At 40.2% G+C, this 14,389-nt stretch overlaps 1 protein-coding gene across 9 annotated transcripts in view; it reads left to right on the top strand.

Annotated features, from left to right (window-relative positions):
- Nucleotides 1-625: 625 nt before the first annotated feature.
- Nucleotides 626-14,389, top strand: part of pfkpa (phosphofructokinase, platelet a) — a 43,762-nt gene continuing 29,998 nt past the window's right edge. For 3 of the 9 annotated variants that reach the window (XM_017704967.2, XM_017704960.2, XM_017704944.2), the window contains exons 1-5: nt 628-911; nt 8,870-8,943; nt 10,383-10,460; nt 11,359-11,548; nt 13,431-13,596. In XM_017704967.2, coding sequence (XP_017560456.1) covers nt 821-911; nt 8,870-8,943; nt 10,383-10,460; nt 11,359-11,548; nt 13,431-13,596 — 599 coding nt within the window. In that variant the 5' untranslated portion in view covers nt 628-820. Of the gene's footprint in view, nt 912-8,869; nt 8,944-10,382; nt 10,461-11,358; nt 11,549-13,430; nt 13,597-14,389 lie in introns of all 9 variants that reach the window. The other 6 variants (XM_017704952.2, XM_017704929.2, XM_017704937.2 and 3 more) reach the window with 4 other exon arrangements.

Below are 14,389 nucleotides of genomic sequence, written 5' to 3' on the forward strand. Positions count from 1 at the left end.
TGCAGCATTAAAACCCCACAGCAGAGAGGCTTTCACATACGCATGCCATTTTAGTCACACACATAGGAGAGATGGCTGTGCCCTTCTTGTGCCAGGGGTATTGTATTACCTTGTATTAGAAGAGCCCAGGAGAACTGCAGAAAGATGAACAAGGGATCACAGCCAAACTGACTGAAGGAGAGCACCATGAGTCTGGGAGAATACTGTGAGCCTGATTTTATCTTGGGGTCACTGGGTTTCCATAACTTGAGAAAATTGCCATGACTTGTGTCTGCATTAAGCTAGTCAGGGTGGCTAAGCATTTTAGTTCCTTCTTAAAGTTGCCTCTATCTAAAATTGTACCAAATAGTTGTGTATACTTGAAAAATGCAACGTTTCAATGAGATGCTTTCCTTAAACTGCCTACCTGCAGCTTTCAAACCCCCATAACAGGGGGGCTTTCAGACACACGCAAACCACCAGCACCAAACCTATAGTAGAGGCGCACTCTTAGCCCCGCCCACACGTCCTCCTTACCAAGGTTCTGATTGGTCTAAAGAAAACCCACAGCCTACGTGATCCGGCTCGCCATTGGCCGGCTTCAGCCGTCACTCAGGCTGATGCAGGTTGACAGGCAGGGTGTGGAGGACGTGCCGGAGCGCGCACGGATACAAGCAGACAGGAAAAAGGGGCGGCCTGTATGGTCCCTCTACCGGCACGACTTCAGCACATATAGCTAGTTCTCTTCTTTTGGTACTCTCCTGTTTCTTCTTTCTTTCTGTTCGCCTTTCGTCACCTGCTGTCTGTGTCCGCCTGTGGTTCGTGGTCGTGAGCTGTGGACATGGCGCAGCCGGACAACAAGAAGTTCTTCGAGAATCTCACCGGAGCCGGGAAAGCCATCGCGGTGCTGACGAGCGGAGGAGATGCTCAAGGTAGTTAACTGCCATCGCTCTGTGACATTGCCGCGGCTCCTAGAGGGCGAAGGCGCTCTGACACGAAACGCGGGTTGTAAAACAGTGTCATGTTGGCTCTTAGTAGCCAGAAGTGACGGCTCGTGTCCGTTTTTGAGGCTGTTCAGCCACGAGGCTGGGGTTTAGCTCGCATTCTGCGGCTTCTAGTTCGAACTCTCCGTTCCACCTTAAAAGGCGCAGCATTTACATTCCGGCGCCTGAGACGCCACAATGTAACTGATGCACCTTTTAAGGTGGAACGGAGAGTTCGAATAAGAAGACACCAACTTCAGCCTCGTAGCTTTATGTGTCGAGCCATGCCTGGTCCATGACTAGCTAAATGACTAATCACTCATGTGTGAGCGCGAGCCGGCGCGTGCCAAGGTGTGCCGTGTATTATAGATATCCTTAAGTCGTTTAATGTGGTAGGTGAGACAGTCTATCCAGCTCTGCCTTTTAGCCTTATATTAGTGAAGAAGCCGCCTAAAACCATCTGCGTAAGTGTGTGAGGGTCCAGTGCTCATCCTAGCCTGTCCATCCTCATCCTGTGGTAACTCTCCTCAGACACTGCATTGCGGACTCTTTTTTTTCTCCCCATGCGGCCGTCGCGCAGCATCACGTGCCTTCACCTACATGCTGTCGTGCGTAAACGTGTCAGGAGGCAAAAAAAGAGAAAAATGTCCTGCCCTTCACTTTTTCTTTCTCTTCCTTTTTTACTTCACCGTGCCTTCCTTAGAGAGGCCAGGAAGTAAAGGCAAGCTCAGTGCTGTGTCGCTGCCTCACTGACAGGCCGCGCATGCGCAGTGAGGGCGGCGTTTGGACCTGTGAGCCGGTAGTCACGGCGTCAATGGTGGAGGATGAGCAAAAGTGAGACTTAACCCTAGACGGGGTGTGACGCCAGAGGAAGCCCGCCGTGACGTCACCGCGCGCATCACTCTCCGCCTGAGGAACTCAGTCACTCACAGCTAGCAGAAGTGAGCTCTGAGAAGAACTGTGCCACACAGGTGGACCCTGTTTTGTGGAGTATTGTGTTACTCTGTATTAGAAGAGCACAGAAGAGCTGCCTTGGCACAGAGATGAATGGGATAACCTGATACTCCTGGTGTTCTCACTATAAGGCTGGGCGATGCAGATAAAATTCGCTGTCATGATGTTTCCCGTATCGTCACCTTGTATCTTAATTAGTGAATCTATTTTTCGAATAGTTTGAAAACTTCGCTAGGGTTTTTCGATACAGCAAAAATAAGGAGCGGCTGAAAACGTGCCTTAAGTTATGTGACAGGAAGTTCATAACATGATGCCTCAAGATATCAGAGTCACTGTTTCACCAACTGTGTTGGTGAAACTGTTTCACCAACTGTGAACACAGACTTCTGACAGCGATCTAACTAAGGAACAAATAAAATAAGAATATAATGAATGAATAATAAAGTACCCGTGTGAAAGGAGCTAAAGAAATGTGTGAATATATGTACATATGCACATATGAATATCTATATGCAGGTCTGAGTAGTGGTAGATATACACTACAATATCTATGTAGAATGATGTAAACATTTATGTAAATTAAGATCTGTACAATTGCAAGCAAGCATCATCTTACAGAGGAGTTGTACTCCAATACAGTAGGATGTTTGCAAGGGTCAGTTTAAGTTTACAGTGCAAGGTGTCTGCTGTGGTTGATGAGCATGTTGGCATGTCTGGTTGTGCTGGTTTTCATGGCCCTAAGTCATCAGCTGTATTTGTGTACTTTCGTCTGCATTTTAAGAGGTTTTAAGAAGAAATTTCTTCTTGAGAATGGTTGGTGAATGAGGCCCATTCTCTGCTGTGTTTTCTTGGCTACGGAGACCTTGTTCCTCACCCATTCAGGTCCCTGGATATAGTGGTGTTCAGGAATTTGAGTGGCTCCGCAGTGGAAACCACTTGATGTTGAGGAGGGAGGGAGAGTCTATAGGCTGACTCATCCTGACTGGCTATGAGGACTACCATGGTGCTGTCAGCTGCAAACTAGAGAGACTGAAGAGAAGGGGCGAGGACATGCAACTCTGTGGTACACCAGTACTTATGGTCTGGTGGTCTTGCATGTGTTTCCCAAGCTGCACCTACTGTCTCCTGTTTATGAGGAAAGCCATGATCCACCAGCAGATGGGATGTGGCCCAGAAAACTGGCTCTGCTCTGGCGCTATGGTGTTGAATGCCAAGCTGAAGTCCACAAACAGAACTCCAGCGTAGGTCACAGGACTGTCGAGATGCTGCAGCAAGAAGTGCAGGGCCAACTTGACTACATCATAGCTCTGTGTGCAAACTGCAGGGGATCCAGCAAAGGGCTTGTAAGAGGTCAGGGCCACATAATGTAGTAGAAAAAACAACGTGTGCTTTTTAGAGTCCCGTTTTAATGTTCTAGCCAATATTTTGTGAGCCCCAACCTTAAAAATGAATGACTCCAAAATTTCTTTATATAAAATCTTTTTACATTGTGTTCAATTAAAGTTAAGATTTTTGTTTCTCGTATAAAGTGACCGTTTTGGAGAGATGAGGTTTTGTTTCTGATGATGATGACAGATGTCATGATATCACAGTCTCAGATGATAGTTAAAAATAATACTGTTAATAAGTTTACATTAACATCTTTTGTTTCACTCTTTAACAGTTTCATATTCACGTTAAAAATCTGAGCGTTTTGTTTGAAAGGACTGACCAGCCAGAAAGCACTTTTCTAGAGAGGAAACCAAGGATTCATTTGCATATTTTTAACATTTTAAAGGCTGAAGCACCCAGTCAATCAGCATTTCCTGCAGTTAACTGTCAGGTCCTGGATACCAGGAGTAAAGAGCGTAATGTAGAGGTAAAAACCTTAAGACAAACTGTTTGGCAACAAAGACGCTGTTGTTTAATCACTTTATGTCATGGATGTAATGCTCATTGTCTATGAAATACATGACTAAATATAAAACTGAAAAGCAGTGTCCTGGTACACTAGTATAAATGGTATATTGTCCAGTTCCACCTCATCATAAACATTTCAGGCATTTTGGCAACTTTTGAGCTGCTTCTATGACGTATATGATGTAGGATCCATGGTATGTCTCCACAAAATCTGACTTGGGCATGTTAAAACATGTGATGCGGAAGATATTTTTGTGAGAAACAGCATTAGTAGGTCGTAACATGTCAAATAAATGAGCAGTTTGTGGTTGTGATAGTGCAACAGTGCACTGGAGCTGTTCTACCACTCACTGCTTTATATTTAACTCCAATTTAAATGAAAACAGCTGTGGATTAGCTTGCGTGCTCATTTACGTGACTCCTGGCTCACAACTCATGGAGGAAAAGCCTGAGTGCTGGCATTTTGTCACTAAAATGTGGTGCCATGTTTTTATTTGAACCAACCAGAGATCAGAGTCAAAGGATCCATGTAGAGTGGCTATGGGAAAGGGAATTCCTTGGGAAGGAATATTTGTGCTATAAAGAGTAGGAAAAAAGACAGATTAAACAAGTTTAGTTGCTTCTGGTAAAGAGCAGTCAGGGTACTACACGCTTAACAACGAAATATGGAAATTTCCTATTTCATTTGGGGCAAAGATGTCAAAGCCTTTGACTAAACTCTTCTGTTACTCTTATAGCTATATACATTAGGTCAAGCTGTGGTTTGACCTCAATTAGATTTTTAACACTGGATAAGAGGCTCTGCTAAATTAATACATGTAAATGTACATAAGCTCAAGGCACTGCGACCCCAAATTCATCTTTTTGGTTAAATGTATTAATAGGTTGTAGATTTTAGCAAGTTAAAGGAGCCAATAATATATTTTCTTGCAGAACCCCCAGAACCCCAGGTCCAAGTATGACATTTGTGTGGGTTTATGTACCTCAAAGAGTCAATGCATTTTTACATCTGCTCTCTTTATCCCTTAGAATGAAACAGGCTGTGTTTGTTACTGTGTGTTTAGTCTGACTAGCACCATTGTATATAGTAGTCCTACATTCAAGTGTTGCATTTCAATCCGGTTTTGAGGTTTTTCTACACTGCTTAAGATGGTGACTAATGGAGATTCAGGCAGTATGTATTGATTTGAGCCCTGTGGAGGTTTGATAACATCACTGATGAGCTTCTGTAAGTGTTAGGCGTCTCAGCTGGAGCATCTGTGGGAAGTCAATAAATCTAGAAAGCACCGAAGACATGTCATTCAGTGAGAGCAGTAAACAGACAAAGTCAGTCTAAAATAAGACTAGTAGTTACATTTAGAAAAACCTAAAGATGTTAGGAGTTAGTGGAAGCTGAAAGGATAAAAATGTAAGAGTGATGTCCCTGTTAAACAGAAGATGTTAGTGTTTGTGTTTTTGTTACTCAGTGGGTCTGGTGGACCCACTGTGTTTTTGGTTTCATAAATCAATGGCCATCAATCCATAGCAATTAATGTAAAAATACCAGATACTTAAAATAACACAAGTGGCCAGTGTAGGGTTCTCCTTTAGCAGCTGTAGCAGCCAGTCAGCAGTCTGTCAATGTTGTCCACACACACACACACATACGAATACAAATACACACAGACACACACACACAAACAACAGGCCATGTGGTAGGAGAACAGAGTGAAGAGACACAGCACCTCCACACTTTTATTCTGTCGCAGGTTCACCCCAACACCACGTGCCATATAAATGTGTGGGGGGGGGGGCAGTATGAAGTCGTGTGTTATTTTATATGTTGATAATAGAAAATGAGCAAAGACCAAGGAACCTGATGTTGAAATATTAATAAAGCACTTCACAAAATCATTTTTTCTCTTGGTAAACATTGAAAATGGGTTCCACAGACCAGAACACCATACAAGGTTTAATATACTGAAAGCCATTTGAACTAAAGATCACACATCAGCAGTGCATCCAGAATTAAAGTATATATACTGTCCCAAAGTACCTTTTTAATAAGGAAATTGTGAGTTCTCTTTAAGGTGCACACATTGCTTATACAGGTGTTATGCATACACAGTCCCTATAGAAAAGCACTGCTAATAGAATGGGATGTTCTGGAGGAGTCACACGTGAGCCTAAGGTCACCGTGTCCAATGCAATGCAAGTATCAGCTAGAGGGATATAAAGCCCACCCAGTGGAGGGCTGTAGAACAATGGAAATGTGTTCTCTGGAGTGATGGAGCTCCATCCAGCACCTGACCTCACTGATGCTCCTGTGGCTGAATGCAATCAAATACGACAATGTTCCAACATCTAGTGTAAAGCCTTCCCAGAAGAGCAGAGGCTTTTAATGCAGCACAGGGGGACAAACCCCCAGTTACAGGACCCTGTCATGGAAAACGACATTTTTCTAACTTTCTAACTGTCAAGATAAAATAGTTTGATTTACTATGTTTAAAGCTGTAACTTCACTACTACACATTACTCAGTTTACACAGTCCACATATGGAAACTAATTAATTTTTTAATTAATTGTTTTTGTGATGTTATGAAAACCCATAAATTTACATATACCCACCTATTCAGCCTACAGCAGTTTAGCTTCGCCCATTCACGCTGACGTTTTAAACAGTCTTTTAGTCCAGGCTGTGTTTTGAATGAAGCACATATAATGGCAGCCAGTCAGAGCAGAGCTTGTTTACATATAGCAGTCTTAAAGACAAGATAACACAAACAACCTATTTAATTCTTAAGGATACAGAGAGGTTGGAAAATGGTAATTATGCAATAAATTGTGACTGTTTTGGTGCATAAACCTACACAAATATTACGCAAGGAAATGAGAATGGGCCCTTTATGGGCGGCATGGTGGCGTGGTGGCCTCACAGCAAGGAGGGCCTGGGTTCGATTCCCCGGCCGGGCGACCGGGGTCCTCTCTGTGTGGAGTTTGCATGTTCTCCCCGTGTCTGCGTGGGTTTCCTCCGGGTTCTCCGGTTTCCTCCCACAGTCCAAAGACATGCAGTCAGGCCGGTTGGATGTGCTACATTGCCCCTAGGTGTGAATGTGTGAGTGACTGTCTGTGTCTGTCTGTCTGCCCTGCGATGGACTGGCGACCTGTCCAGGGTGTATCCTGCCTTCCGCCCGATGACTGCTGGGATAGGCTCCAGTACCCCCCCGCGACCCTGACGGAGAAGCGGCTTAGAAAATGGATAGATGGATGGATGGGCCCTTTAATACCACTGCCCTTGCAAAAAACATTGGACAAAGTTTTTGACTTATAGTGCAAATATCACATATGATATTTGATGATAAATAATCTACTGCATGTCTAAATGAAACATCAGACTCGCTGTTCCATCAGCAGTTTGTTTCTGTGGTTTTGAATGGAGTTATAATGCCACGGTTTCCCCGCTGCATCATGTCTTTAAAAGGAGCTTTATTTTGATGTATGCAAATCTCTACTGACACTCACAGCTGACTTTGGCTGGTGTATTTATCTTTGCAATGCTGTTTACATTTGCAGTGTTCATCCTGAAGCTTCAGTTTCTGAGGAACAGAGCAGTGCTGCCTGCACTGGTCCTAATGTTTAGTCTTGGTCTGGCTCAACGTGTTGCCTAGTAACACCATTACACGTCATCTACAGTTTCAGTGTGAGGCAGTTTGGCAAGTGGTGGGAAAGCAAAACCTTTAATGCAATTATTTATACTGCACTGCAAAAGACTGTACTCCATTTTCAGATGGACTGCAGGCCGGTGTTTTTTTCCTACACTGCTCTCAGCTAAACCAGCAATTAACTTCCACAAGAGCCTCAGAAAGACAGAGTCATGATAAAGGAGGAGCTTGTGGGAGTTTTACCAAACAAGGAAGGGAGAGAGAACTGAGACAGACAACACAGACACTTGTGCACTCATACATATAGTCTTTAAAGGAAAATTCCATCCTTTTTTTTTTCTAAAAGCTAACTCCTAGACTGTTTCTACTCAGAGTGGGTATGAATGTGGTGCCTGATGCCTGAGACATTGTTTTATGATAGTTTTGAGAGGTTTTAGCATAAATGTATTTTTTAATCCATTCATAGCAGAGAGGTACATGCAGGGCATGCAAAGAGTACCCAGAAAAACATTTTTTCTAAATTTGCAACTGTTTTACCATCATCAGCATTATCTATATAAAAGAACAACAGTGTAGGTTCAATGGTCATTTTGAATAATTAATAAGATGGCTATAATTGTGCTTGCAACACTTGGTACATGTCACCACTATTGTGAACAGTTCTGTCTCAGTGAGTTTCTCTAGAGCAGAGCATTTTGCTTCAAACCGCTCTGAATGGGTTTGTATACATTTTACCCATTGAATTATGTTGACATTTTGAAAAATCAGTGGAATTGTAGATATAAAAAAAGCCGTCTTCAAATGCTGTATTTAAGCCCTTAACTTGGACATACAAAACACAAAGCACATATCATGTCATATTAACATTTGGGCAGACAGTACAGTAGTGTCCACCCAATTTAAACCCCTGTAGCTTAGATACTCATTTAAGGTAAGCGCAGTGCCTTTCTTATAGGTGAAATACGAGACGAGAGGCCTACGTGACAAGGAAATGTTGTCACATGTACGCCAGTCCAAGTTGCATCTCCCTTTGAGTCCTATTGCAATCGCAAAATTGCGCAATGGTTGTATCTCTGCATAATTCAGTGGTTGATATGTAAACAAAGTCATTCACAGTGGTTTGATGTGAACCAGCTCACCGACTCCGATTTCTTCACAGTGGTGGTGATGGGAACCAGATGTCACCATCGCTACAACACAAATATAGCCATTTTATTTACTATCTAAAACCGCCAGTGAATCTACGCATATCTTATACGTGTTCATATGTAATGATGTTGGCCAAATAGTTTTCTGAGTTTTCTTTTTGGGACTATTTTGCCTTACAGTGATGTGCACAGTATTTTAAAATTGAGCCATTCCTTTAATGTATGCATATACTTTACATGTCTTTGTTTTTTTTATGTATCCAGGGATGAATGCTGCGGTGCGGGCTGTGGTCCGAATGGGAATCTATGTGGGAGCCAAAGTTTACTTTATTCATGAGGTGAGTTTGTTTAGACTGTGCACAAGGAATATTTATTGCAAGTAATGAGAAACGGAAATAAACAGAGCCTTATCTGATGTGACAGTACATATGAAGAGGACTTTGACCTAATGACACCTGTGTTAGTTGACACATTTTAGTCATGCAGTTGTATAGACTACAATTCAAATTAGGCTGTCTGCACAGTTTATTTGCAGTATGTGAATTGTAAACACTGGCTATGCAGCAAGATAAGGGGTTCAGTTTGCACTGCACTGCAGACAGAGGTATTGTGTACTGTGATGTGCACTGCATAAGATCTTACAGATATGGCTTTGATAGTGATCACAAAGATTTGTGTGGGTTTATTTATTCACTGATTTATTACTTAATCTATTCATTAAAATAAAATAAGAATTGAAACAAAAAGGTAATCATTTGTTTTTTTTCCAGTAAAGAGGGTATGGTGTAGGTTAATATACAGATATTAATAAAAATAGACATATATTAGTAAAATAGTAATGCTTGAAATGATTTGTTTTTGTATTTATGACTGATTTATGAATAATAATAAAAGCACAATATAGACATATTAAGTAATATATTCTAATGTACTTATAATTATATAAAGTCTATGTAATTTGGCAAATGTTTAGATTTGACCCATTTTTCAAACTGATGTATTTATGTTATGACTGTATAGAAGAGCAAATTGTTGGGCTACTGTACTAAAACATCTGCATTTTATTCCTTTTCCTGTCACTGCATTTTCATCCCCTTACAAATGAGTGTTATATCTCTCTTTAAAGCTAATTTAACTCCTAATTCTTTATTTTTTCAATGTTAATGTACATGGACATGAAAAATATCTTTATATCGATAGAGGCCTACAAATCCCATATCAGTGCATCCCTAAGAAGAGTCAATCATTTTTGTCACTGTGTACAAAGCCAGTCTCAGAGAAGCGTTCTGCTAAGCAATCCAATCCTTATTGCGTTAAATGGATTGTTCGGAGCTGTGTGGCTAATCGGTGCTGACCCAGCACCAGTGGCTGCATGCGTGCACATACAGCAGAGACCATATGCTGTGGCATTTATTCAGTATGTGCCACTGTGTTCGTCTGTCACAGGGACCAGGCTAACCTTTAAAAGTCAAATTTAGAACAAAGGCTTAGAGTAAAAAAAATCTCATTCGTAGCTTATTAGAATTGGGTAGAAATTCTTTTGAATATGCAGTTGTTGAACTTTCAGTCAATGCCACATTTGGTACTTAGAAATTTCCATTTGTAAAATTAACAAAAACATAACATTTACATGCTGCTGTATGTAGTGTCACTTGTACATTAATAATAGAAATGTATAATACATATGTAAAAATGCACATTATGATAAATGTGTGTAATAAAATGCAGTATGTGTGTGTGTGTGTGTGTGTGTGCGTGTGTACGTGCTGACCCACAGGGATATCAGGGTATGGTGGATGGGGGTGATAACATAAAGGAGGCCAAATGGGAGAGTGTCTCCAGCATGCTGCAAGTGGTGAGTGTCATGAGAAGCTGGTGGCCCTCGGAAACAGACACTCTCACACACACACAGAGATACACTGAGGCAGCCATCAGAAACACACACAGAGCTAGACATACAGCTGCTCTGCTCAGAACTGAAGGGGAGCAAGGTTACTGATTTCCAAGGCAACCGCCTCTGTATGTTTAAGCATTAAGAACTACTTAAGATCTCTGAAGTTGGTAGAGTATTCCTCTTTAGGAAAACAACTCTCTCTGGGCAAACACTGTGCATTTTACCATTAAATGCATGGATGTTTGTACAAATCTTGTGTCATTAGCACTTACATTTGACACTTTTATCTCATAAGTGTTAACCCATGTGATTTACGTGTATAAAATATGGCTTTATCAACAATTTTGGCTGAAAGTCTCGGATATGGAGAAATCTAATCATATACAGGTTCCTCATAAATGCTGGCCAATGATACTGTTGCTTTCAGATTTGTTTTCCACTTTCTGTTTTCAAATATGCCTTACTATGATACTACAAGAGATTTTTATTGTCGGCTCATTCCAGATTACAGCTCTCTACAGTGAACTGTTGTTGCTAGTGATTTTAAAATGATAAATGTTCTATAGGGGAATCAATGACTGTGAATAAAATGCTTACAGTCTCTAGAGGTTGATGCCTAAGTTATCCTTATATTCATAATAATGTAAAATTGTCAAAATTGTGAAAACGTAATAGAATACAATTGATTTTCTTCTAGTTAGATATTTTATTTCTTATGTATGTGTAAAAAGGTAGTCATAGGTTGCTTGTGACACGTACCCACAAGACGACTTTTTACTTTTACATTTAAATTTACATTGTATGAAGTTTTTAAACGTAATGTACATTAAACAAAGATTTAATATCCTGCCTCCTCCAGGGTGGTACTGTGATCGGCAGTGCGCGGTGCAAAGAATTCCGCACACACGAGGGGCGTCTGAAGGCAGCCCATAACCTGGTACAGCGTGGCATCACCAACCTGTGCGTGATTGGTGGAGATGGCAGTCTTACAGGGGCCAACCTGTTCAGGGAGGAGTGGAGCGGGCTGCTGACTGAACTGGTCCAGCAGGGTATGCAGTGTGTGTGTGTGTGTGTGTGTGTGTGTGTGTGGGTGGGTGAGTGGGTGGGGGGGTGGATGGGTGTGTTGTGTGTGTGTTAAAGGATTTTGAGGTCAAATGTGAAGCTCAGGTTTCTTCACAGTGGTTTTGCCAACACAAATATAGGCGTTTTAATTGCTATCCAAAATTAACTTACATTTATCTTCTGAGTATTTTTATATGATGTTGACACTAGTACAACAATTGTAAATCTGAAAAAGGAAAAATATTAATAATATATTAATAATAATATATATTTAAGGTTTTTATCCCATACAGTGTCCTGCATGTATGCGTTTTAAATAAATGTATTATAAAACATTGTCAGGCTGTGCATGTGTTTCTATTTTATGTAAAAACTTTTGTGAAGTAGCTTTAAGACTTCTGACATCTGTTTTCTAGTAAGCTCCTCTAGAATGGCTCATTTCACATCAAAACATTGAATGGCTTTGGTTGCATCTTAACCATGTAATTGCTGAGCAGTATTTCAATTATATCACTGTATATTGCAATTATGCTCGCAGCTCGCACCCCGGATCTGTACTGTTTGACCTGTTGCCCTCAGGAAGGCGGTACAGATGCATCAGATCAAGGACAAACAGACTTAAGTACAGTTTTTTCCCAAAAGCAATAACACTTCTCAACTCACAGATGCACTGATAGTCTATCCCCAGACTTCCATCACCACCTACATACCAGTCTATTCCCAGACTCCATTATCAGCTACTGTGCAATACTCTGCATACGGAAATGTGCAATCATACTGTACATGTATGTACATTATACAGGAATATGTGCAATACTTAGCAATGTGCAATATTTATTGTACATACAATACAGCTGTAAATATCTCCATATTTATATCTTGTAAAAAACATAGTTTTTATTTTGTTTCTATATTTATTTCATATACATATATATACAAACGCATAGAACTGTGCACAACCCCTCCCCATTCTATTCCGTGTCATTTGTTTACATTGTGTGTTTGCACTGAGATGGAGTTGCTCTTAATCTCATTGTACTGTGTATAGTGACAATAAAGGCATTCTATTCTATTCTATTCTATTATGAGCTTACAGTATATTTAAAAACACATTAGTGAATTCTTGATGAGATTTGAGATTAAGGATTTGGCTCCATTAGTTTTGACCAAATTAAGTAATATTTATTAATTTATCATAATATCATGAAGTAAAAAATAAAGAGTTGGCAATAAATATTCAATAGTGAATATTGAAAAGATCACAATAACAATTCTCAAACAGTATATTGTGCAGCCCTAGCACGTTTGTCTGTGCCTGTATTTGTGTCCTTACAGCGAAGAGATTAATGCTGAGTAGCTGTCTTGGGAATGGAGAATGCTGTTTTATGACCATGCTGAGAGATCAGGACACTGCCTGGCTGTATTCCAGACACACATTAGAGTAGAATGATATTTCCACAAGGAATCTCAAGGCACAGGATAGCATATCTTAAGATCACACTTAATTTGATATTGAGACATTCCTTGATGCTTAATCTGTCAACGTCCTTCTCGCCAGCATAGAAGGGTATTAAAAATGTGAGGTTGGATCTCTTGTTTTTTTTTCATGTGAAATGATTCAGTATGTGAGTAAAGAGAGCCATGGGGGTGATTGATGTCTTTATTTGTTTTTAAAGCTTTTCCTTTGAGTCTGGGGAATAATCACATGCTTGTGTCTGTCGGATCAAAATCTATTTTAGCTCTCAGTATTATTTTCTCTCTTTCTTTCATTGAATGCAAGATATTGAGATGCTGGAGTATTTCCCTTATTCTGAACATGTTCTGTGCTTCACTCAACATGTAAAATATGGTCTGTGTGCTGTTTTCTAGGTCTAATTGAAGAAGATGCTGTACAGCGGTATTCAGCACTCCACATTGTGGGCATGGTAGGATCCATTGACAACGACTTCTGTGGCACCGATATGACCATTGGAACAGACTCGGCTCTCCACAGAATCATCGAAGTAGTGGACGCCATCATGACCACCGCTCAAAGGTTAGAGCTGAGCGAGTCTGGAGTATGACATCTCATGCTACTGCCACATGTACTAGAAGGGAAGAAATGTGAACAAATTCAGCTATAACAAATTTGAAATGTTGGTATCAATCATAATAATATTTAATATTTAAATTATATAATATATAATATTATTTACTAACATATTAATTCATTTTTGGGTGTGTGTATATATATATTTATGTGCTTGCTGTACCCCGCGATAAGCCGCTTTGAAAATGTATGTGTTTGTGTGCCGGCTTTGTTTTGGTAGCGTCCATCTATATACAATTGATTATATTGCAGATGCACTGATGTAGGAATTTGGGGCTGACGCCAATATTTGATATTTTTCATGCACATATCTGAAAAAGCCTATAAACATTCATGAAATGTATAAATTGGGACTAAATGCACCTGCATTAACCTTAATGTGAACATGCAGTTGAATGCAAAAGCTCATGCATCCTTGGTCAAATTACTCTTCTTCACATTTTAATAGACAGTTACTTTTATTTTGTTGAATTTAACATATTAAATACATTTAAAAATAAATAAAACAAAAGTTATGGCACATTTAATGTTTTTTTTTTCAGTATGTTAAAACCTAATAACCATAAATGTAAGAAGGCCACAATTTCTAAACAGATCAGAAAACCAGATATTAGTGAAAACATGGTATTAGTGAATATGAAGTCATGTGGTAACATTACTTTAGCTTAGCAGTTAGCCCTGTTTTATAATTGCTCACCATAAACCATTTCTAGACTAATTACTGTTACTGTGTGTGTTT

This window comes from Pygocentrus nattereri, chromosome 3 (genome assembly GCF_015220715.1).
Source record: "Pygocentrus nattereri isolate fPygNat1 chromosome 3, fPygNat1.pri, whole genome shotgun sequence".
Classification (NCBI taxonomy): Eukaryota; Metazoa; Chordata; class Actinopteri; order Characiformes; family Serrasalmidae; genus Pygocentrus; species Pygocentrus nattereri.